Here is a 25,412-nt window from a genome sequence, read left to right as displayed (position 1 = left end):
TCCGGCTAGTTTACATCCGCCAGAAGAGCGGTAGAATCCAAGTAGATTAGAGGTGGAAGGTTATTTTTCTTTAATTTGGTTCAAAATAATCCAACTCAAACTGGTAAACCTTGGGTGGTAAACCATTGCCTTTATTATTGGTGCATTTAAGTCAAAGGACATGTTGTCATGCAGCGGTAACGCATAAGAAGTAATGGAACAACCAAAGAATTCTACCGTCTTCTGAGTAAGTTTGTTTCAGATCACTGACCTCCAGTCTCCAGCGGCATTCAACTCCAGCTCGCGCAATTTCCGTCACGCTGTTTGCCGGCGAGTTTGTGGCCTTGGTTTGTGGCAAGGGGGTTTGTGGTCTATTGTGAGTTTTCTGGAACCATTTTGCACCTCAGGGTATTACATTTTGAGAATCATGTCACTCAACAAGAAACTTTCTATTGAGGCCCTGGAGCTCGCTGGTCAGAGGGTTCTGATGAGGTGAGTGAGCTCGGACCTCATGGAGGGTTGGACAATGGGGTATTTATTTACTTTAGGTCCGCAAAACAGGCGGACTATTGTGCCGAGTTGGGGTAGCACAAGTCTTCCCAATTCCACGCCGGCTGCGCAGCTTGGCCTTGGAGCCGCACCAAACGGCGGAGGTCAAGGTCAACACTAGGGCGGTGGCGGAGTTGCTGCGCCCGTGCAACCCCAACTCGGCATATTTCTCCACCCCTGACCTCGTGTATAGGCATGGATACCGGCGCAGGGTTGATCCATGCTCATTTATGCAATGCTTAGTAACGGCAGGTGTAAAGATATCTGCCCTCTCGTTTATTCACAGCCCATTGCTGAGAGGCTAACACACCTGAGCGAGGCAACACTGACACACTGAGGCACCGTTGGGGTCCAATTGTACAGTCCCTCCTCAGGTCAAGAACACCTACCCTACCCACAACCTACCAACCTACAACCTACCCTTCTAGATAAGGCAGCAGGGGCGACGTCTGCTAAGAGAATACCCTGAATACAAGGGGCCTGTTTCACCGCCCGATGCTGCGCGCGCTGCGCTGGGAGCTGAGGCATACCCCTGACGTCACTTGAATGGCTTTGCATGCGATCCGTTAGCTTATGGTAAATCGCGTTTCGAACAGAGACCTTGAAGAACCTAGTACCAATTGAACAGAGGTTTGAGTGCGAATACTGCTAATGTGCGGATGGTGCTGGCTCCGTGGTGCTAGCGTTTTGCGATGACGTCATAGCGTAGCGTCAGAGGGAAGTTTGTTGATATTGCCATGGAAACCCAACGCACCGACGCGCGCAGCGCACTGCAGCGCTCCGCCGTGAAACAGGGCCAAGGAGCTGCAGCGCATAGCGTCGCAAAAGCGTGACCACGGCCGGCCGGCCGCTCATACTCAGAAATTTCCGTTATTCTACGTAAGACTCCGCTCGCTTCGCTCGCTCCATAATGAGCGGTCGGAAGCTTATATCTCAGCAACTACTTGACCGATTTACATGCGGTTATTTTTGTAGGGTAGCTTCATTCCTTCTACCAAGTATTGGACTATTCCCGATGCATGTGGGTGACCCCTTATGCACGTGCCACGTGCAAAACGAAGAGGTGTCAGTTTCGTAATAATTGCAATATCTCGGTAACTACTGGGCCGGTTGCACTGAAACTTGGCATGTAGGTAGGCACTCACTAGGCAATGCATTTGCATGTGCCACAGTTGGGGTGTTGCAGCACGTGCAGGGGTCGATTCCAGATCTCGAGAACGGCTGGACCGATTGCGCTCAAATTTGGTATGCGGTTAGGGACCGGTTAGTAGGGTGTCGTGCAAAAGTCAGTTGGGACATAGGCGGCGGAACGGGGGGGGGGGGCACCGGGGCACCGTGCCCCCCTTGAATTCTGCAAGGGGGGCACCAATAGCAAGGTGCCCCCCTTAAATTTGATGTATTAGTACCAGGGGCGGATTCGGGAAAACTCCAAGGGGAGGGTCATGAATCGAAGTGGTGCCCCTACCTACATATACCCAAAATTAAAACCTCAACGGATTTCGGCCACTCAATTTTGGTGGTGCCCTATTTTCAGTTTTTTTTATTTTCTTTATTTTTGGTTAGTCATGTGATGACTGGTGCCCCTGCTAGGCCGCTGGTGCCCCTGGAAAGACTGTGGTACCTAACTACCCTTCCCCTGACAAGCCTACGGTGGGCCCTGTGACATGACTTAGGTGCCCATGGGCCCTGACAGGCCCGTGGTGCCCCTGACAGGCCTGTGGTGTCCTTGCTAGGCCTGTGGTGTCCCTGGGCCTTGGCAGGTCTGTGGTGCCCCTGGCGAGCCTGTGGTGCCCCTGTTAGAACGCAGGTGCCCTTGACAGGTTTGTGGTGCCCCTGACAATCCTAAAGTGCCAACGACAGGCTTGTGGTGCCTTTGACAGGCCCATGGTGCCCTTGCGAGGCCGGTGGTTCCCCTGCGAAGCCGATAGTGCCCCTGGCAGGCCTCTGGTGTCCCTGGCAGGTCTATGGTGCCCCTGGAAGACCTGTAGTGCTTTTGCTAGGCCGATGGTGCTCCTGACAGGCCTGTGGTGCCACTGACAGGCCCGTGGTGCCCCTGCTAGGCCTGTGGTACCCCTGGCGGGCCTGTGGTGCCCCTGTCGGCTGTCAGGCCTGTGGTGCTCCTGGCAGGCATGTGGTGACCCCAGGCCCTAAGTCATGACCCATGTGACCTCCCCCCTGGGATTCGCCAATGATTAGTATTTAGTACTTCTTGGGAATTTGATACATGTAGGATAAATGGAATTTATCAAACGACAATAAGGGAGAGACAAACACATAGGTACTTGAGGATCAGCTTAAAGTTAACCACACATACGGGAGTGAACTGCCATTTTCGTTTAGTAAAAAAAAATAAAATAAAAAAATCATCGTGTCAGGGCTGTGACGGAAAATAAGTGGCCTAAATCCGATGAGAAAACAGGATTTGGGGGTACCCTAGGTTTGGCTCCTTGAGCTGGTGCCCCCCCCCCCCCTTGTCTCAAATCGTTCCGCCGCCTATGAGTTGGGACCCATTTTGCACGTGCGCACGTGCAGGGTGCCGCTTCCAGATCTCGAGAACGGCTGGGACGATTGCGCTCAAATTTGGCACTTCGCTAGAGACTGATTAGTCGGATACAGTGCACAAAAGTCAGCTAGAGGTACCACCTCGAAATTTCGCACGTGCAAGGCCCACACTCGCTCGCTCCATTTGTCGCCCCTCAAGGCGCTTTACTGGTATGGAGGGAGTTGGAGCATGGCGAATTAGATGTCCATAAAGTTAGCGTCGTATTCGTATTCGGATTCAAATTCGAGTAATGATTTCGCTCAAAATTGGCATGCAGATAGCCCATGGCACGCTGAGTTCGAAAATGGTGATTTTTTTTTCCAAGGTCAAACCGTTTGACCTTGAGAGGTCAAAACACTGCGTACCCTGTAGAATCTTTGTTTATGGTCCGATTTGAAAAGTTCGACCACCAGTGTGTTCGTCTCATCAAGAAGCAGTAGCACATCCAAAAAAGTCCTAGGTCAAGGTCATAGGTCAAGGTCAAGGTCACTTTAAAAGTCGCCGTACCCTATAAAATCTTCATTTTTGGAGCTATCGTAAAATTTCCCCCACCACTTTGTTCGTCTCATCGAGAAGCAGTAGCACATTTAAAAAAATCCGAGGTCAAGGTCATAGGTCAAGGTCAAGGTCACTTTAAACGTAAATTTTAGTCCCCGTACCCTATAAAATCTTCATTTTTGGAGCTATCGGAAAATTTCCGCCACCACTGTGTTCGTCTCATCGAGAAGCAGTAGCACATTAAAAAAATCCGAGGTCAAGGTCATAGGTCAAGGTCAAGGTCACTTTAAACGTAAATTTTAGTCCCCGTACCCTATAAAATCTTCATTTTTGGAGCTATCGGAAAATTTCCGCCACCACTGTGTTCGGCTCATCGAGAAGCAGTAGCACATTCAAAAAAATCCGAGGTCAAGGTCAAAGGTCAAGGTCAAGGTCACTTTAAACGTTAATATTCGGATTCAAATTCGAGGAATGATTTCGCTCAAAATTGGCATACAGATAGCCCATGGCACGCTGAGTTCGAAAATGGTGACCTTTTTTCCAAGGTCAAACCGTTTGACCTTGAGAGGTCAAAATACTGCGTACCCTGTAGAATCTTTGTTTATGGTCCGATTTGAAAAATTCGACCACCAGTGTGTTCGTCTCATCGAGAAGCAGTAGCACATTCAAAAAATCCGAGGTCAAGGTCATAGGTCAAGGTCAAGGTCACTTTTAGATTCTACAGGGTACGCAGTATTTTGACCTCTCAAGGTCAAACGGTTTGACCTTGGAAAAAAGGGTCACCATTTTTGAACTCAGCGTGCCATGGGCTATCTGTATGCCAATTTTGAGCGAAATAATTACTCGAATTTGAATCCGAATATTAACGTTTAAAGTGACCTTGACCTTGACCTATGACCTTGACCTCGGATTTTTTTGAATGTGCTACTGCTTCTCGATGAGACGAACACAGTGGTGGTCGAAATTTTCCGATAGCTCCAAAAATGAAGATTTTATAGGGTAGGGGGACTAAAATTTACGTTTAAAGTGACCTTGACCTTGACCTATGACCTTGACCTCGGATTTTTTTGAATGTGCTACTGCTTCTCGATGAGACGAACACAGTGGTGGTCGAAATTTTCCGATAGCTCCAAAAATGAAGATTTTATAGGGCACGGGGACTACAATTTACGTTTAAAGTGACCTTGACCTTGACCTATGACCTTGACCTCGGATTTTTTTTAATGTGCTACTGCTTCTCGATAAGACGAACACAGTGGTGGTCGAAATTTTCCGATAGCTCCAAAAATGAAGATTTTATAGGGTACGGCGACTTTTAAAGTGACCTTGACCTTGACCTATGACCTTGACCTCGGATTTTTTTGAATGTGCTACTGCTTCTTGATGAGACGAACACACTGGTGGTCGAATTTTTCAAATCGGACCATAAAGAAAGATTCTACAGGGTACGCAGTATTTTGACCTCTCAAGGTCAAACGGTTTGACCTTGGAAAAAAAGGTCACCATTTTCGAACCCAGCGTGCCATGGGCTATCTGTATGCCAATTTTTAGCGAAATCATGACTCGAATTTGAATCCGAATATTAACGTTTAAAATGACCTTGACCTTGACCTTTGACCTTGACCTCGGATTTTTTAAATGTGCTACTGCTTCTCGATGAGACGAACACAGTGGTGGCGGAAATTTTCCGATAGCTCCAAAAATGAAGATTTTATAGGGTACGGGGACTAAAATTTACGTTTAAAGTGACCTTGACCTTGACCTATGACCTTGACCTCGGATTTTTTTGAATGTGCTACTGTTTCTCGATGAGACGAACACAGTGGTGGGGGAAATTTTACGATAGCTCCAAAAATGAAGATTTTATAGGGTACGGGGACTAAAATTCACGTTTAAAGTGACCTTGACCTTGACCTATGACCTTGACCTCGGATTTTTTTGAATGTGCTACTGCTTCTCGATGAGACGAACACAGTGGTGGGGGAAATTTTCCGATAGCTCCAAAAATGACGATTTTATAGGGTACGGGGACTAAAATTTACGTTTAAAGTGACCTTGACCTTGACCTATGACCTTGACCTCGGATTTTTTTGAATGTGCTACTGCTTCTCGATGAGACGAACACAGTGGTGGTAAAAATTTTCCGATAGCTCCAAAAATGACGATTTTATAGGGTACGGGGACTTAAGTTTACGTTTAAAGTGACCTTGACCTTGACCTATGACCTTGACCTCGGATTTTTTTGAATGTGCTACTGCTTCTCGATGAGACGAACACAGTGGTGGCGGAAATTTTACGATAGCTCCAAAAATGAAGATTTTATAGGGTACGGGGACTAAAATTTACGTTTAAAGTGACCTTGACCTTGACCTATGACCTTGACCTCGGATTTTTTTGAATGTGCTACTGCTTCTCGATGAGACAAACACAGTGGTGGGGGGAATTTTACGATAGCTCCAAAAATGACGATTTTATAGGGTACGGGGACTATAATTTACGTTTAAAGTGACCTTGACCTTGACCTATGACCTTGACCTCGGATTTTTTTAATGTGCTACTGCTTCTCGATGAGACGAACACAGTGGTGGCGGAAATTTTCCGATAGCTCCAAAAATGAAGATTTTATAGGGTACGGGGACTAAAATTTACGTTTAAAGTGACCTTGACCTTGACCTATGACCTTGACCTCGGATTTTTTGAATATGCTACTGCTTCTCGATGAGACGAACACAGTGGTGGGGGAAATTTTACGATAGCTCCAAAAATGAAGATTTTATAGGGTACGGCGACTTTTAAAGTGACCTTGACCTTGACCTATGACCTTGACCTCGGATTTTTTTGAATGTGCTACTGCTTCTTGATGAGACGAACACACTGGTGGTCGAATTTTTCAAATCGGACCATAAACAAAGATTCTACAGGGTACGCAGTATTTTGACCTCTCAAGGTCAAACGGTTTGACCTTGGAAAAAAAGGTCACCATTTTCGAACTCAGCGTGCCATGGGCTATCTGCATGCCAATTTTGAGCGAAATCATTTCTCGAATTTGAATCCGAATACGAATACGACGCTAACTTTATGGACATGCGAATTAGCGGCTACTCGCAGCGCGAAATGTTGGCCGATGAACATGCATGAGGAAGGTATGAGGACCAAGTCTTCTACAGCTATTCACAACACAGGCGAAACAGAAAAAGAGGCTCCCTGAGATAACGACGAACAGATAACACCGCACGACAGCATGGCCGCACCAGTACCTGCGGCCACTAATGCAGTGGTGAACGAAATGTGTGCTTCTTAAATTATATGTCAAGGAAGGGGGCGCGGCATCGCATGCTCAAGAGAGATCCTATTCCGAGAGGTGTGAGGGCACCTGGCGAGCTCGGACCGGCAGCTGGGCGGGGCGTCCACAGTCGGCTGTGGCAGGGGCAGTTCCGCAGTCCTGGAGGTTTTAGAAGTCAGACTTAGCGTGTGGAGGCGCTGCCGCGCCGTTGACCGTAGCTGAGGAGGTAGGCCTTTTGCCGGTTTGATCCCAGACACGGTTCTTTGCTGTTGCCATGCAGCGTTAGTGCCTAGTGGAAGGTGCTGTTTGAAGTTGGGTCGCTGGAGACGGACGATCCGTTTAAACTTCTGCGAGTCCCTGGTGAGGGCAGATCCGCCGCGAGTGGCGGTGATTTACGTTCCCTTCAGCTGGGCGACCTTGTAGGGCTCTGGGTCGTAGCGTGAGGCTGTCTAGGTAAACCGGCTCTGCAGAAGAACCGTATCGCCTGTTTGATTGTTGTGAGGTCGCACGTTCTTGGGGCCTGGGGGTGTCCTTGTAGGCCTTCTGCACATTCTTTGCCCGTGCGTCGTGTTTCTGCACGTCATGAGATGGTGTTCTAGATGTTGTTCTCTCAGCTGTCAGCAGCCGAGTACGAAAAGGCTAGTTGAAGAGTAGTTCCGCGGGGAGTTTTCCAGTGCTGGGGTGCGGTGTTGCGCGGTACTGTCATAGGAGTTTGTACAACTCCTGTTTGGGATTTTTCCTTCGATGCGGGACGTATGTCATTGTCATGTTTTCTGTATGATTTTCATAAAGGCCTCCGCAAGGCCGTTTGCCTCTGGGTCTTCGGGGCTGACCCTGCGGTGCGTGAAGCCAGCCCAGCGCGCGGACATGGTAAAGTCGTGTCCGTTGAAGGGCGGGCCACCGTCCGTTTTCACTGATTCTGGGATGCCGTGGGTTGCGACCTCACTTTATCAAGTTCTGACAGATCCCGATTTTCCCGGCTTACGGGTCACTGACCTGACATAGAAGGTCAACTTATGGCCTAGGACCTTAAAATTGGGTACCATCGGCTTCCTGTCGTCACGGACAACACGCTCGTTTTTTCCGCGAAGATCTAGCTCGATCAGGGGCCAAATGGCAAAGGGGGTCAGGGCTGTGGAGTCGATGGATTTTAGGGTGACTCCGACTCCGACTCCGGCTTCAAAAATCGACTCCGACTCCAACTCCGACTCCGACTCCGACTCCGGACGGTTCTATTAAAATCCATATCATGGCTGATAATGGAGATGTTTTTATCTCGCCTGGAACGATCCCTTGTAAGTTCCAAGGCTTTGCGTTGCAAATATGCAAATTATGCATTTTAACTAACGTGCCGAATTAAAAAGCAGGTTCTGGGGAATTCACCGTCTTCTGGTTCTTTCGCTGAAAACGTTCGTCCAAAATAGCAAGATGGCCTTTTTTCGACAAAATCTAATTTCGAGCGCAGTATCGTCAATCAAACAGGTGCAGTGCATGACGTTGAGCCATGCAGACTCTGACTCCGGAATCGGAGTCGGTGAGATTTTGGCGACTCCGACTCCGGGCAGAACTGTCGACTCCGACCGACTCCAACTCCGACTCCGACTCCGCAGCCCTGGGTCCAACGGACCCCCCCCCCCCCCCAGTAACATCAATACGGGCGAGGGTTAATGCATGACGAAATAACATGGGTACGAAGAAATGTGCTTTGCAGATTTGCACTTGCAGTGAAATGCAAACCGCCGAGTTCACAGATCCACACACTGAGAACCAGGGCTGCGGAGTCGATGGATTTTCAGCGACTCCGACTCCGACTCCGGCTTTCAAAAACCAGCTCCGACTCCGACTCCGGCCAGAATTGTCGACTCCGACCGACTCCAACTCCCGACTCCGACTCCGCAGACCTGACAGGGCTGCGGAGTCGACGGATTTTCGGTGACTCCGACTCCGGCTCGGGTTTCTAAAATCGACTCTGACTCCGACTCCGATTCCGGTCACAACTGTCGACTCCGACCGACTCCGACTCCGACTCCGCAGCCCTGCTGAGAACCATAGTTTTGTCTTCTTTTTTTTTTGTTCTAGGTATGACAGATTCCATTGCCATAGTCTAGCTCTGTCAAATTCTGTAATATGTAAACAACAACTGGCACAGATGGAAGTAGATGTAAAGGATACATTTGTTTCGTGAATAAATTACGCTTTGAAATGATGATGAATTTGTAAAAAGCAGCAATAACTGACAGTTATCTCACCTTTCCAGGGTCGACTTCAACGTTCCGCTGAAGGATGGCAAGATCTCCAACAACCAGCGTATCGTGGCCGCCCTGCCCACCATCCAGTACGCCCTGGACAAGCAGGCCAAGAGCGTGGTCCTCATGTCGCACCTGGGCCGTCCGGACGGACGCCGCAGCGAGAAGGCCTCCATGAAACCGGTCGCGGAGGAGCTCCGCAAACTCCTCGGGAGGTGAGCTGGACTGGATGGCATTTGCGACATCTAACTAGGTTGTAGATGCAAATGCCCTTCATTTCAAAAGGCACTCAAACTGCTTCTTAGCTGACACCAAGGCCATATAGCTGACACTTCTCCCCGTGTTTTTGTTTCGGCTTTTAACCACGACTGATTCTTCTCTTCCCACGAGCCCAGTACACTGATGTGTCTGCTGTGTGGCAGGGACGTGCTTTCTCTAGTGTTCTGTTCTGCCTTTATCCCTGACGTACCGCTCTCTTCCCCTGAACCCAGTCCACTGAAGTGTCCGGTGTTTGGCAGGGAGGTGCTGTTCCTAGACGACTGCGTTGGCCCGGCGGTGGAGCAGGCGTGCCAGGACCCGCCGGCCGGCTCCGTCATCCTGCTGGAGAACCTCCGCTACCACGTCGAGGAGGAGGGCAAGGGAGTCAACGAAGCTGGCGAAAAGGTCAGACCTGCAGCCTGCAGATGCCGCTTGTTGGGTCACACAAAGCACTTCACAATGTCTGTCCCAAAACCCTAGTCTACCAAAATACCCCTCATTCGGTTGATATAACACAGACCCCTATGAAGCATGGCACATTGACGAGTGACGATGGCTGACGTTACCGTATGCCCCTTCGGTGTTGGCGCCTTGTACCTGCGCTAAACGTTAACCTGAGACATTGACGGCCGTCCGTCTGTGCTAACAAGTGTCCCGAGACGCCGACGATTGTGTGTCTGCCTTGAGAGATGTGAATTTTCGACGATTTGTGTGTGTTTGCCGGTACGGTCCAAGGTATTGACAGTTGCCTGCCTGTAGTGCCAGGTGTCCCGAGACATTGACGGTTGTCTGTCTGCGTCTCCAGGTGAAGGCGGACCCGGCCAAGACGGCCGAGTTCCGCCAGTCGCTCCGCCGGCTCGGCGATGTGTACGTGAACGACGCGTTCGGCACGGCGCACCGCGCGCACAGCTCCATGCTCGGCGAGGGCTTCGAGAAGCGCGCCGCCGGCACCCTGCTCAGCAAGGAGCTCACCTACTTCGCCAAGGCGCTGGAGTCGCCAGAGAGGTGAGCAGATCTAGAGGGTGTGCCTGACTCGTTGATGACAATGGGAGAGGTGTTGTGAGCTATAATATAGATGCATGATATGGTTGGATGTGAGCTGCACTGGTGGCTGGTCAATGTAACTGCACTAGCCTGATTCATCATTCACCCAAACAATACCCTCCCTGGTACACCACATGTAACCCATACTATTTTGACGACTAGTGCTATCTTTATCATTCTCTTGTTCTTTATTTCCTATCCAGCATCCTATAAAAAAAAAATGTTGAAGTACTGTCACGCGGTGTACCGATGTCTGCAGACCGTTCCTGGCCATTCTCGGCGGCGCCAAGGTGCAGGACAAGATCCAGCTGATCGAGAACATGCTGGATAAGGTCAACGAGATGATCATCGGCGGCGGCATGGCCTTCACCTTCCTCAAGGAGCTCAACGGCATGAAGGTAAACACGCGGAACCTTTTGTAGCATGTGGAACATCGGTGGTTAGTGAACTTGTATTTTCTGAAATTCCCGGAACACGTCTACGTTGTGGTCGTTTTTAGGCACAAATTTATTAATGTATGTTCAACGGCGGCAACTGTGGTTAGTCGTGGTGGTATGCATCTCACCTAAGCTAATCCGACGAACTTTCTACAATCGACGACAAGCTGGTTGTATTAAACATATACTGCTACATGGTTGTAACATAATGGCCGTTGCATGTTACGGCCCTAATTACATTGTATCCCTGAAGTGAATTGTTTGATTATAACTGTACGCTGCAGCAATCAGATCACACAGTGTTTTGAATTGTCATGTGGTTGACTCACACCTGCAATGTGTACTTATTCGACTTACCGTGGTGTCTCGTGTCGCCGCAGATCGGCAGCTCTCTGTATGACGCCGAGGGCGCCAAGATCGTCTCCAAACTGATGGAGAAGGCCAAGGCGAACAACGTGCAGATTCACCTGCCGGTCGACTTCGTCACCGGAGACAAGTTCGACGAGGCCGCCAACGTACGTATAAGATGTGGATCCTTCGATTTCGGCAAACTAGCGTTTAGTTTAGCGTATGGAAATGGAATTTTAAGTCTACTTTTCTCCCGAAAATGATATTGTGATTATAAAGGCCAGTTTTACTTCATGCTTTATATTTCAACAGACCCGAGTCCGAGTGTCAAATTTGCTGTTCATTCGCTGTTTTCAGTCCGGTTATGTGTTGCTTTGCCTTTTGGCTTACTCAACAACCTTTCGCTGCTCTGCGTAGTCATCTGTTGCCCAACCTGTAAATTTCTATGTAAATATTTTCCCGCCCACTCTGCCGCTGTAGCAAGGGAAAGAAGGGAAAGAAGGCGTCGGTTAACACTGCTGCATCGTTGCGGTTCGTCAAACACCGCGGTCCTTTGTCGTTCGCCTGGTTGTAGCAGAAGAGAGAATATTTCGCTGCTGGAAGGAACTCGATAGTAGAGCTGGTGATACAGGGGAACTTGAGAGTCGTTGAAGAGATCCTGAGATAGATCCAGATAGTGATGAAGATGCTGAGATGGATGATGATATCCACCTGATAGAGATGTAGATCCAGATCCACCTTGCATACAAATACATCTGATGGAAGATGCTTTTTAATTTAGAGGCTTGATGATTCTGTTCATTGTATAGACCATGATGCACGAGATGCTTCTTCACTGCTCGGATTAGGGATAGAGGGATCCGATCAGCTGGGTTTGCGGCACAGTTGGGCTGGTGAAGGACAGGGCATTCGAAGTCCCGATGACCACTGCCAAACTTATGGGTGGTAATTACATTGATTAATTGAATGTGATCATTCGTCCAGTCACCCATTCCTATATCACTGGCCTCCCCATTACGAAAATTGCCCACTTAATTCGTATTAGCGTCGCTATAGTTTAGTTGCCCTCGAGGGTTGTTAGCGCGACTGCCGTAACCGAATTCTACGCAATCCCTATCGGCCTTACTCTAAGATTCATGCGTCATCATTCTCACACCCTTGCTCGCATTACGTTCACATTTCATGTATTCACCCAAATTTAATTGGTAGCCCCCGAAATTCCCTCCGATAGTGTTAGGCGTCTTACAAACCATGGTCTCCCCGGCGAGATAAATGTCTCTTCCGAAATCCATATGCACGCTCCGCTAACCGGCGACAAACATACTTATCGCAGGGCTGTCCAGAATAATTATGCACAAATATCCACCCTCCTGTTTTATGGGATTCACTACACGTCCGATAGACTTATGGTACACACATACACGATTTATATCCGACTTATCTCTCTACCGGGAGAGATTACCTATGCCCTCTTCCGGTCCGCGTGTAACATTCCCGTTCACGACCCAGGGACCACAGTTCATATCCTGGAACTATCCTTAAACCATGGGATTTACTCTTCAAGGCCTTACGTGTCCTGGAGTACATTCTTCCCTCCCCTGAGGCTGTCCAGTACCGATTAGAGTACCTTTACGAAATAAGTATGAGGACTTATTCGGGACACTACGGCTCGCTTTATCCGCCCTTTGGGTGATTCACCCCTGACCTTCGGCTTCTTGCCTTTGGCATAACTTACTCTCCACTGCATACTGCGCCAATCTTCCCCCTCCCCCTGCCGTAGAAACCTCTCACTGCCTTCTCACCCAGTGTTACCTAAGCGGGAAAATTAACAGTGGCCGGTACCACTGGCGGAAAACGTGCATATGCCCTGCGTACGTGACGGTGTGTCCCTCTTATCATTCCGGTCTGGACGTGGGTTTAGAGAAGTGCATCTGTGTCTCATACAGTCATGCTGGTAAACATTACGCCATAGGAGACGGGCAAACAAGCCGTCTGTGCCTCCCAATGCCCTATGCCAATATTGGTGGAGTAATGATTGGCGCTAACTCGCAAGAACACGGATAATAGAAACGCATTATTTATCCTAGCCAAATCGTAATCTCAAGTCATAAATTCTGCTGCACACGTGAATCCAATCATCAGTTCTCGTATACAATCCTAGTCGACCTTGAACCGCTCTTGATTTAATCAGGTGATCTAGCACCAATTAGTACGCACCGATCTGTCGTCTGGTTGTGATCCACCGTATCATAGTAAATTACTGAATGCTCAAACGGAAATGACTCCTTGAAACTCGTTCGATAGCTTCTGATGGGCTACTAGTTACCTATACAAATTATCTTTATAGAGTGCCAGAATATTGTCATAGGGGTTCCTAGCCTTTCATAGAAAATCTAATTTAAATCATCCTTATATTCGCAGTAACCAATGCACATCAAACGAACTGCAGTCCTAGATATCATAAAGCATGTCATATTTAAAATTATGCATTAACTGTTTACGTTCTTATCCCGTTGCAACTTTCCACAACTAACCATGTTTCTATACGATGACCTTCACCTACCGCACGCGCCCCAATTACGGCTAACCCACTGCCCCTGTTGTGGTTGCTCCTCGCGCCCTCTGGCGGCTCAACGCCCGCGTCGGGGACGACGAATACCACGGCCGCCGGCCGGCGCCGCGTCGACACCGTCAGTCACCGTCACGCCGTTATGGGCGCGTCAACACTCGCGGTACAGTGCTCGTGCGTGTTGTCTCTTCTGGCCGGGTAGATTCACCGGATGTGTCAATGAGTGTAAATCTGGTAAAATATCGCTGCAATATCTCCCTGTTCGACATCTCATCAGCTCCATTCCACGTAAGTTTTTTTTTAAATTAAATTCCTGTCCCATTTAATCGTTTCCCAACAAAGATGGTCTTTTCTAATATTTATTCTACAGAAGCACAACGATCGGTACTAATATTAGTCGCATATTAGTTCTAACCACAAACAATTCTACAGCTACCTATTACTCGACATTTCGCAATTTCAATGACGCAAATTACAAGGACCATCTAAAGTCGCAAAGTGTCAAAACCGTCGACCTCAAACCACTACTCTCAACTCTGCACCTATGTAACAGAAGAAATTCCGCCGTAAGCTCAAGCATTCGTATCTGTCGAAAATCATAACTCATAGCCATATTCATAGATCGATTGCATGAATCAGTCGTCACCTTAAAACATTACATTCCTTTTCAACCGTATTTACCTGTTCTATAATTGATTTCGACTTCGCAATTAATCCCTACAGCAATATTACCAATGATTTCGCAATGCAACTTTTAGTGAGTACAGCACGAATCTAAATCCTTAATTTCACAAACGTTCCAATCTCAAATCGTACCTGACCACCGCCGACAATAAATCGAACGAACCAGTTTGACCAAAGACAAAGACATATTAAATGCTGTCACGTATCCTGTCATCAATCTCAACGTTCGTGACAATGAGCTGCTTATTCAAATTTTAGCCTCTCGCTCTCGGCCTAATCGTGAACCCCAACAGACAATAACGGTTTGTTGGCGACTCTGACATGACCTCACAATTCAGATCCTAATATGCTACTAGGGTGTCTGGACCAATAAGTTCAAAGTAATTTAAGTTTTCCAATTCCAATTGAGAGTGCATTTTATGGCAACCGAAAATGTTTGGCAGTCGTCACGGCACGGAAGGGGCAGAGGGGGGGGGGGGGGTCAAGGATTGGGATTGAGCAGACTTTTCAACAACACTCACATTCTGGAGTTTCTCTGCGCTTCCGCTTCTCAGTGTGGTCACAAGCGTCGGCGGTTGTCCTCCGGCTCTGGTCGGTCGAACCGAAGAGGCTTCTCGCGGGTGACCCCGGACTGACGGCGGCTCCCAGATGGCGTCTCCGGCTCCAGCTGTGGACTGTGACTCTCGGCTGCTCGAATGTAACCCTCTGGTTGGGTGGCGCACCCTTTTATAGTTGGGGGGAGGGGGTGACTGCCACGCCCTTGCGCCGTCATCTTCCTCTGTCTTCTTGTGGTGGGTGGGTCCGTAAGATGGCGCCCTCTGTTCTGTTTAGTCACCTTGCTCCTCTGTGCCTGCAATTTTTGGCCGTCGAATCGTCTTCGTGTTGAGTGGTTTATTATTTTAGTAATCACTGGCATAAAACAATCCCCGAAAGGTTTGTGATTTTCGAGTTTTAATTTTGATTCTTCAATTTTATTTTATTCAAACTTTTGTTTCCTTCCGTTTCGTCTGCCGCCAACGCCCCTTGTGACGTCACTCTTGCTCCGCCCACTGTCCCGGGTGTGGCCGTAAGTCAGCGCCTTCTTCCTCTGCGGAGATCTCTGGAACTACCTCATGAGGCCATTGTGAGGTCGGTCACCCGGTTGTTTTGCCAGGGTCACTCACCCTGGGTTGCTGTGCCCGACAAAGGAGGCTGTGTGCTCCAGCCGGCATCTATCCTTGACACTGCTCCATGATCTGTTGACATATCTTACTGATCCAGCGTTATTTGAGGAGGTTCGGATCGCTCATCCTGCGGTAGCTGTCTCCATAGGCGGGCGTTGTAATGAGAGTTTAACGGCTGCCCATTGCGAAGACCTCTGGAACTACAGCGTTTTTGCTTGCCGTAGGATATTCCTGGTTGTGCCATTCCCACCGTGGGACTCAGCGCGGCGCAGCTGTTGTGGTACCTGACAGAGTACGTGACAAGTGACAGAGTACCTTAACGTGCTCGCTCGCCGCCGCCGCCGCAGTTCTGACGTAGCTTGTTGACTCAGCTGTGCCGGGACGGTTCGTACTGATGTGACCGGCATCGTCTTCTCGCAGATGTGTCTACTGCGGGCTATTCTCATGGACAGTGCTCGTTGGGGGGAGTTGGAGAAAAGTGCTGAGTGGGGATGGGGGGCCTGGTGACTGGGGGGGGGGGGGGTAGTGAATAATGAGAGGGGAGGAGAGCGCAGCAGCAGCGCTCCGCTCAGCTGTGCGTCACCCGGTAGCAGCGATGGGTGTGTGAATGGAGGGCTAGGCCTGTGACCGGACTGCGAGGGGGGGGGGACTGCCGGACCGAGCCGTGCCGAAAAGATACTACGTTAAATGTTCAAGATGTAGCGTGCTACACCGCACCTGCACTCCCAGCCCCTAGGTTTCTATCGGTGATCTCCGCCCTCCCCCAGGTGGGCTCTGCTACCGTGGAGGCCGGCATTCCGGACGGCTGGCCCTAGCTGTTTTGTGCTGTATTGTGGTGTGTTGTGCTATGTGTAAGCGCACTGACCATGTCTCCCCATTCCCCAGGTGGACTCTGCCACGGTGGAGGGCGGCATCCCGGACGGCTGGCTGCTGTATTGTGCTATATTGTGCTGTGTTGTGATATCGCTGACCGCGTCTCCCCATTCCCCAGGTGGACTCTGCCACGGTGGAGGGCGGCCTCCCGGGCGGCTGGCTGCTGTGTTGTGCTGTGTTGTGATATTGCTGAACATGTCCCCCCCCTTCCCCAGGTGGGCTCTGCCACGGTTGAGGGCGGCATCCCGGACGGCTGGCTCGGCCTGGACGTCGGACCCAAGTCGGTGGCTGCGTTCGAGCCCGTCATCGCCAGGGCTAAGACTATCGTCTGGAACGGGTTAGTGCATTCCTTTACGAGTTAGCCGATAGGTAGGATAGGTGATTGGATGATTTGTCATTTAATAGTTCAGTTTACCAAACGATATTTTGTTATTTGAGGTGGTCGCTTCATTCAGACTTCCGCATGGCGTTGAGTTTAAATTGTACCGCTGGCTTCACTTCCGAAAACCACATTCATTTCCCGTGAAAACTTATTTGCCCTAAATTTTTGGGTTGATCTTATAACGATTGGTGCGTTCCGCGTGCCGAATTGACGTCAGATTCAGTTGAGCTCAGTGGAAGCTCGCTGCTCTAACTCATATGGTCAAGCGAGTGGCATTAAAGCAGGACCCCACACAGTTGCACCTATATTGAAGTGTTTTTGCTGCAAAGTTTGCACGTCATCATGTCAGGATAAAGTAATCAACGTAGGCCAATGTCGGTAAGCAACCTTGTGTCGCTAATGTGTCGTCGATAAGCGACCTCGCGTCACTGACTAACCCGTCTCCCTCTCCTGGCAGCCCGCCGGGCGTGTTCGAGCTGTCGCCTTTCGCCGCCGGCACACAGGCCATGATGAAGGCCGTGGTGGCGGCCACCTCGTCCGGCGCCACCACCATCATCGGCGGCGGCGACACGGCCACGTGTTGCGCCAAATACGGCACCGAACAGGCCGTCAGCCACGTCAGCACCGGCGGCGGCGCCAGCCTCGAGCTGCTCGAGGGTCAGTCTGCGGTGACGGGCTGGTGGTGGAGGGGTGGGGGTGTGGGTGGATGGTGGGGTTTGGAAGGGCAGTGGATGGCTGATCAGTTTGTTGGGTGGGTGAATTTGTGGGATGGATCGAAGATGGTCTGGTTTGTTTCAGTTCACTCATTCATGGTAGAAGTTCAGCTAAGTGCATACTGTATGGTGCCGTGCATTTCATTTGTCCTAACTCGCTGCTGTCCGTTTTCAGGTAAAGTGCTTCCGGGCGTGGCTGCCCTGTCCGAGTGTTAGGCTGGAAGAAGATAAGGGATCACAGGCACGAGCTTGGCGACGGGAGAGGCGCCACAGTCAGAGGGCTGCGCGCGGTCCAGGAGTCGACTGGCTCAGCATTCAGTCTCGATGTACATGCTTTTGCTGTATCGTAGGGATTCTGCATGAAGTACTGATACTTTTGTTAGATGCTTTTTGTTGTGCAAAGAGAATCGTGCGGAGGTCCTCAAAATAGGTCCTGGAATCTTGTCAAACTATGTGATGATACCCGATGTGATTTTCCGTTGTTTTTATGGAGCGCAGGCGTCAACAAGATTACTTTACTACTCGTCAATACATTATTGGGAGACCCGAACTGTCTATTGGCTGTCCGCATGAGTGCTGCTCAAATGTCGTGCCAATACGGCGCAGCGCAGCGCGCTGCAGCGTCACGGCCCTGGACGAAGTAAGCCGCGGTTATCGCAGACCGTGGTGTCTGCCCAGACCCCCCCCCCCCCCCCCCTAGCTGCCTTTATCCGGCGGTCCTGCTCAAGGAAGTGGTCGCTCACGCAAAATGCTCTGCCGTCTTTTTAGTATTAGTACAAAAATACTTCGTAAAGGAATATGGTAGTAAACGTTTTGCGCCATTTCTGGACTGCTAGTTTCAAACATGGCTTATACTTACCTGTTCATTTGCTTTGCGTGCATCAGTATTTTTGGTAAACTAACGCGTTGATTCGCTCAAAATTCGCTCACTTAGCAGAAAGATGCGTTGGCGAGTTCGAGAATTTGTTTTAGAACATTATTCTTTTTATTTTGACCTATGAAGTGTCATCACAGACGTTACAGTTAGGAAGGAATATGATATATAATGAGATATAATTATAGTTATATAATATGATTAGGAATATATAATAAGATCAATTTACATTGTTGTTATGACTATGAGGTGAGTCTGCGGTTAATATTTGCTGGGGCCTCTAATTGTATGGCCTGAACACTTTTTGCTTTTTTCAGAGCAAACTCAGTCTCAGACATACCAGCCTTGGACATACCTAATTGTCAAATTTGAACATCAAAACAAAAATTAATTCATATTTTTAACTTTTTTGAAAAGAAGCACCTGCCCAACAGTACCTATGTTTTTCATTGGGTGAAAATCGCCCACCAGCGTGAAAAAGTGATTTATCCGAATTAAAAATCCGTAAGGACAAAGGTTAGGTCAGGTTAGATTATATGGTAGGTATCAGTAAAGCTGGTGTCACTGTCGGAGCATCTAACCTAACCTAACCAAACCTACAACCTACCAACATGCAACATACAACCTACCAACCTGCAACCTACAGCCTACCTTTTACAGCCAACCTGCAGTTTCTCTCCTACTATGGAATATACGCTGATGGTGAGACCAGCTCTACTGATACCGATTATGTTTTTTATTTATGTGGACTTCATCTTCACATTTACCCACCCTCAGCTTTGGTGCTAGAAAATAGAACAGGAAATGTGGTGTCTTTCTCACTCATCTACACCAAACAAGCAGCACCTATTTCATGAACATCAAACAAGAAGTGGCAGTGGTTTCATAACAGGTGCTGTTTGTAGAGTTAGGAGGTCCACTGTTCATCCCAGATAGGATAAAGTTTTGACTGCTCATTGAGCAAGGGGTTTTGCCAGGTGACAAGCCCTGTGGCCTGGGCACTGAAACAAACACTGAGCAGGCAGTCTCTGTGCCACCTCTTACAATCCAAAGCTCTCACATTTCTTGTACAGTCCTTTAATCCCACTCGGGTGGTCTTTCTAGCATTCAAAGAGCATTTGTCAATCATCACGAGATAGACATGAAAACCAGTACAGCCTATTATGGTGGTTATCATTCTTTTCCAACTTTCGACATTCTGGTGGGCTCCAATCAACTAGCTCAGCTACACTTTTTTCAATTGCAAACAACAAAATTTGCTCAATACTGCAGTTATAAATCAAGAATGCGGTTATAGTAGATCAATTATATTCCAATGGGTTTTGAAACAAGAGAGGAAAAGAAGCTGTCAAATTTACTCTGAACACCATGTTTAGCTTAACGTAGAGTTTTACTCATTCTTTGAGTGCATTTTAAAATTAGCTAGCTAGCATGGAGAAAAGTAATAACAATAAAACAATTCAGAACCACTGTGATAAAACTCCTATCATTCACAGAAGTTCTGCATGAGCTCCTAGCTCCACGATGCAGAGGAGACCGCCTCCAATTCCTGTGCGCCGTTCTGTCGACCAGTCGGGGGTCGCCGCGGCGCCCGCAGTAGCGCCTGCCGCGGAACCGTGTCCGCCACAGCAGCTGGCGGAGACTGCAGACACAGTGGACGTGGCAGACACTCGGCCGGACAGGACAGCAGTGGAGGAGACGCGGCCGGACAGAGCTGCCGCCGAGGAGGCGCGGCCAGACAGGGTGGGTGCTCTATCTTACCATGTTTTAGCCCAGGTGTTAGCTGACTGGCTCTTGTTGTCTGGCTATGGAAGATTCAGGGTGGTGTGTCATGTATTTTTTTAAGACATGCAGCAGTGTAAGCTGGCTAATATCTCTTGTTTGTGCTGTATTATAATCACTTCAATAATACCTTCAAATTTGTTGTTAGAATGTCAGTCTGCGTCTCGCTGCTCGTTCATACTCTCACGCCCGCTCTCCTGTCTCTCTGCGGCAGCTGATGACCACCTCTTACTCGGAGATCTGTCCGTTCGGCGGCTCGGGCGGCTCAAGTGGCCGCTCTAGCGCGCTGGGGTGCGGCAGCGACACGCTGCTGTCGCCCGACCTGTCTCCGGCCACCCCGGAGCAGCCGGCAGTCCCCTCCGAGGGCGCCGGCCGCGGGTCGCCGCTGCGCCCTTCCGCCGCGCTGCTGGACGAACTGGAGCGGGACGCCCGCCGGCTGGCCGCCGCCGCCGACGGCCTGATCGAGAGCCTCACCGGCACCATGTACAGCATCTCGTCGCTGGCCGTCGACTCCATGGAGGCCTACAGAGACGCCGTCTGCAAAACCTGCGACAGCGTGGATGCCAACATTAAGGTAATTGGCGAGTGACGGCGGCCGGAATGTGAGACCAGGGTCTTCTGTCAATGCTTCTCGCTTACCAGTGGATACTGGGACCCGATTTAGGTGCTGTTGCGCTCGCTCGTTCGTCGCCCCAAAGGCGTCTCGCCATCGAAATCGAGTTTATGCCGGGTTTCGGATTGTTCCCTGTGTGAGACGGTCGGAATGGTATGATGGCAGCTTGATTTGTGTTAAGTTCTGGGTGTCGGCAGGCGTTGAAGTCAATGCCTTGCATTTGCCCTGATAGCTTCCATAGTTACCAGTCAAGGACGGTCGGTTTTAGTCACTCTGATTTTAACAGACTGCTGCCTCCAATCGCAAAACATCCCCGTCTCTTATATCGAGCAACGATGGGAATGGGGCCTGGGTTGTCACGTTCTGCAGTCCGACGCTCCGCGAACAGCTGAGCTGATGGACGAATTACTGAACGCTAGTGATGAGTTTATGACATTACATATCAAAAGCCGGACTTTACATACTTAGGTTATATCATTCTGTATATTTTAAGTTGTTCTTGCATCGATAACATGAGAAAAGTCTACTCCATTCCTTTCCGACACTGAACAGTGAACACTCCCAAGCATTACGTAATCGCCGAATGGTCAATTTGTCTTTGAACAGTATCTGTCTCTCGGTAACATTCATGTTAGCATCAGACATGCTTGCCGATAGCCCGAAATGACATATAAATGTAGAGATGGTACCTTTGCAAAAATCATTTGCTTGTGTTTTATGGAGATCGATTTTGCTCATTTATTCGTTGTCCAAATCCCCTTTGATACAGCTCCGAAAACGGAGCTTACTCCCTGAACCAATTTCACAAGCGCTATAATAAAACGAGAAGCCACATCTGATGCGATATGATGCGCGTTCCATTTATTTTCCCTGGATGCTTGCACGTGCAGCAATCGCGTGGCATCTTTATGTATGCTCCCAAATGGCTGTGTTACTATGGTCACAACCGGTTCATCTCCGATGCAGATCTCACGGAACCGTGGGGCTCGTATGGTTGGTCTAGTCCGAATATGATCGTATGCAGTCTGCTTTCAAGGCTATCGCAACAGATGTGTGCATTGAGTTAGACGTGCATTTTTTGAACACCGTCTCGGATGCATTTCCCCTTCTCCGAGCAATGCTAAGCTGTCTTGTCGGTTAAGCCAGGCTGACACTTCACGATTTAAAGGCACGACTCGAGTCGTGTCAGTGCGTAAACTAGTCGTATACTGACGGTGAAGTGTGGGTTAACTCGTTAATGCATGGCATGTCGGAGCGATAATTTCGAAATGTTAAAAATTTTGTTCCCGTCAAATTTTCGCGACCGAGTCGCAAGAACTATTCGTTAACTGTTCGTGAACTCGTGAACTCATTGGGCCGATGCAGGAAATGCGTGCACATGCGTGACAATGTGCGACAAGCCACGACTGTCACGAACTGTCACGACTCACGAACATTTCACGAATACCTCACGTCGACTTCACGATAAGTTCACGACATGTTCACGAATCGGTGGGCATCGCAAAGTGACCGTGCCTTCCCACTGAGACTGTCAAGTTTACTTCACGCATTGATGACACAAATAGTTCACGACTAGTTTACGCACGTTACGAATAGTTCGCACATTGCACCAGGATTTCACGACTATGTATTGCTTGACAGTGGCGCTCGCTCTGGTGCGGGGTCTTCACTCTTCATGGACACTGCAGTAGTCATTCCTGGGCTGACATACTGCATTCTTGTACTGTCATGCCATATTATCAAGCTCGTGGCTTCTGGTCAACGTTCCCTGACCCACACTTTCCTTTGTGTCTTTCGTCTATGTAGATGGGGCTACGTTTATGCTCTTCTTTGTTAAACGCCAAATCATTTAAAAGAAAGACAGCTACTTATGGATTCATTTGATGAAATGCCTGCTTATGGCAGTTCTCAGACACAAATAGACACCTTTTCTCTTTATTTTGCATTCCTTCCAACGGGCTATTTTTGCCTATTCTCAGGAGGGCTCGTTCTCCTCCTCTATCCCTCCCCCTATTGATTGAAATGACGCGACAAAACACATGCTACCCACAGTTCTATTTTCGTTGTAAGGCGCTGAATAAGAACCAGTTCATCATTTTGAGTTTGTTGACTAAAGTTCCCGGCAGCGACAAGTGCTGTTCGCCAGGTCCGGTAACCAGCGACCTTAGTTGATTAAGTACAATATCCACCGCCATCTGTCTCCTTATGAAACCCTTTTCATCGCCGCATTATGCAGCGGCTTCCACTGCCACAGGTATTTGCGTGGCATTGGACTATCCGTGATTTTCTTTCTTGTATGTTTCTAATATCTTTCAGAGTTATTTGGAAACTTTTTTGTTTACATCTCTGGTAATGAGCATTGTCTGTAGGCGGTTCATCGAATGAATAAAACAAATAAAGGATCATATCCTTCGTATTACTGTGTGCGTCACACGATCTTTTTATTCGTTTAGGTCTTTCTCACGTGCTATGCTAGTAACATAGTCTGGGGTAATACCGGGTTTCCTGTTTAGCTGTGAGCGGGACGCTATGCTCGGTCGCGGTGTACCGTGCGGTTCATGTTATTCCGTCTGCCCCCAGGCGATGTATCAGCTGATGGCCAAGACCGAGGAGCTGAACAAGGCCGTGAAGCAGGTCCACCCACTGGTCGTACAGGTGCGTGAGCTCAAACGGCTGCTCGAGTTGTTCGAGGGGGCGGTGGTGGCCGGCAGCTGAGCCGATAGACACAGACAGCTGAGTTGGGGGACTCGCGCCGCTGAGTTGGGGAACTCTTGAGCTGAGTTTGGAGACACAGACAGCTGAGTTGGGGAACACTTGAGCTGAGTTCGGAGACACTGATATCTGAGTTGGGCAACTCTTACAGCTGAGCCGAGAGGTCCGTACAACTTAGCCAAGAGTGGTGTAAATGAGCTCAGAGACTTACAATTCGAATGGGAGACTCGTACACCTGAGTTGGGAGACTCATGGACAGCCGAGCCGGGAGACTCGGAGACAATTGAGTCGGGGGACCGGTGCAACTTAGTCGAGACACTTACAAACTCATCAGTGCGACTCGCTGACTCTGAGCCGCCGAGTCGATAGCAGCACCGTTCCCTGCTTCTATCCTCAAGATACTGAAATCCTTCTCCTCCACGCCGCAACCCCCCTCCGGGCTGGACAGGCAAATTTATCTCATGCGGGCTGCTCCCTTGGAGCGGCACCGCTGCTCCCGAGGGAGCGCACCCCGTAGCCGGGTGCAGTGAGTGCCTTGGGGCTGGGTGGCCTGTCCTCTGGACGGGCTCAGCCCCGGCGACTCACTAGGGTGCCTGCCCAGACCAATGTCTCCCCCTATATCCTATCATCCTCCCGGCTCTGAAATGGTCTCATTGGACCGAAAGGGCCTAACCCAACAAAACAAACAAACAAACAAATCGATAGCAGCGGCTGCGCGGCTGGCGTCAGAGGTCGCTCCCACGACTGCGCCGATACCGCAGTCTGACAGCACACCAAATTACCGGACATCCATCGCGACTGGGCGGTGTCTTTGACGGCGTCTGGCGCGACTGAGCCAGCGCCGACACCTATCGAACATTGGTCGCCAGCGAGGTCCAATTGGCTCATCAAACGTGACTCCAGTGTTATCCAGATGTGATTTGAATACTGCTTAAGTGGAAAGCTGCTAAAGCTATAGTGGAAGCAAATAGGCGATGCTTTGATGTCGATTATGTGATGTTATTTTGTATGCATTTAAAGTTGCATTTTATTGTGTTCAAATTCGTATATATTCGTTTGTATTTTACGCGAAATATCTACGTAATGTGATTTTATAGTCCCATGTTCATAGAGCGCCGCTGTGACTTGACTATGAAATGTTGAGCTAAATGCAAATATTCATTCGTGACTCGGATCTTTGGAAATCTGGCATCGAAACATAGACATAAGTATAGCTCCTTATTGAGGGACGTTCTCATTCGTTTTTATCTTGTCAGTGTTCTCATATTTTGCCGAGTATGGTACATTATCGTGCCCGAAATCGTACCAATGAGGAAAACGGTGCAGAGGGTATACTACAGAAGCGAATGACGCTCATGCGCCATTTTGTCCCGCACGGTCACTGGCGAGGAAATTTACAGTCGTTTGATCATTGGACTGCTGGTCGATGACGCTGGACCGAAGATCTCACTCAACTAGCGTCTAACATCCGAACAGGTCTCCCGCTGTGCCGGCATTCGCTGACACGACTTTGAACACTTTTCAACAAGCTGTCCGTGACTGGCGCATCATAATCTCCTTTGTCGACTACTCCAGGCGATTTCCTCTCTAAAAGAAATATTATAGTTAACTGCTATCTCGTTGCAACTTCAGCCACTAACAATCAACTTTATTTAACAACTTGCAAATTGCTGTATTGAACGCGAAGTTGCGAAGAACGGCGCAGTACGGGTGAGCCTGGCTGACGTACCCGGTGCCCCAGTTCACATCGACTCTGTATATGCTATTGGTATCAAGATAAGGCTTCAGCGACGAGTAGTTTCAATGCGGCTAGAATACCCCCAGCTGTCAGCTCGACAGCTGTCAGCTGTCAGGGCGACCAAG

At 49.2% G+C, this 25,412-nt stretch overlaps 2 protein-coding genes across 3 annotated transcripts; both read left to right on the top strand.

The window, feature by feature from the left end:
- Window positions 1–82: 82 nt before the first annotated feature.
- Window positions 83–18,118, top strand: LOC122370378 (phosphoglycerate kinase-like). Its single transcript, XM_043345927.1, has 9 exons — window positions 83–471; window positions 9,109–9,312; window positions 9,616–9,760; window positions 10,161–10,360; window positions 10,659–10,797; window positions 11,217–11,351; window positions 16,689–16,810; window positions 17,313–17,512; window positions 17,744–18,118. The coding sequence occupies exons 1-9, from the start codon at window positions 407–409 to the stop codon at window positions 17,782–17,784; spliced, it is 1,251 nt and encodes a 416-aa protein (XP_043201862.1). The 5' UTR covers window positions 83–406; the 3' UTR covers window positions 17,785–18,118.
- A 328-nt stretch (window positions 18,119–18,446) lies between these two features.
- On the top strand, window positions 18,447–24,717 carry LOC122370365 (BLOC-1-related complex subunit 6-like). 2 transcript variants are annotated; one of them, XM_043345902.1, is made up of 4 exons: window positions 18,447–18,691; window positions 19,939–20,185; window positions 20,439–20,798; window positions 23,418–24,717. In XM_043345902.1, the coding sequence occupies exons 2-4, from the start codon at window positions 19,967–19,969 to the stop codon at window positions 23,550–23,552; spliced, it is 714 nt and encodes a 237-aa protein (XP_043201837.1). In that variant the 5' UTR covers window positions 18,447–18,691; window positions 19,939–19,966; the 3' UTR covers window positions 23,553–24,717. The 2 variants fall into 2 exon arrangements, with proteins under 2 accessions (XP_043201837.1, XP_043201836.1); XM_043345901.1 differs by lacking the exon at window positions 18,447–18,691 and adding an exon at window positions 19,082–19,334.
- Window positions 24,718–25,412: the final 695 nt, after the last annotated feature.

Source organism: Amphibalanus amphitrite, unplaced genomic scaffold, assembly GCF_019059575.1.
Source record: "Amphibalanus amphitrite isolate SeventyFive unplaced genomic scaffold, NRLGWU_Aamphi_draft 001127F_arrow, whole genome shotgun sequence".
NCBI classification, from domain to species: domain Eukaryota; kingdom Metazoa; phylum Arthropoda; class Thecostraca; order Balanomorpha; family Balanidae; genus Amphibalanus; species Amphibalanus amphitrite.
The sequence above is the reverse complement of the archived record's forward strand: the minus strand, read 5'-3'. Positions and strand labels throughout refer to the sequence as shown.

Bases quoted from the DNA above. Each gene is read 5' to 3' on its own strand.
- LOC122370365 (XM_043345902.1), top strand. From the start codon at position 19,967: ATGCAGAGGAGACCGCCTCCAATTCCTGTGCGCCGTTCTGTCGACCAG. The intron at 20,186-20,438 runs GTGGGTGCTCTA...TCTCTGCGGCAG, and splicing joins AGGAGGCGCGGCCAGACAGG to CTGATGACCACCTCTTACTC. The intron at 20,799-23,417 runs GTAATTGGCGAG...GTCTGCCCCCAG, and splicing joins GCGTGGATGCCAACATTAAG to GCGATGTATCAGCTGATGGC.
- LOC122370378 (XM_043345927.1), top strand. From the start codon at position 407: ATGTCACTCAACAAGAAACTTTCTATTGAGGCCCTGGAGCTCGCTGGT. The intron at 472-9,108 runs GTGAGTGAGCTC...TCACCTTTCCAG, and splicing joins GGTCAGAGGGTTCTGATGAG to GGTCGACTTCAACGTTCCGC. The intron at 16,811-17,312 runs GTTAGTGCATTC...CTCTCCTGGCAG, and splicing joins AAGACTATCGTCTGGAACGG to CCCGCCGGGCGTGTTCGAGC.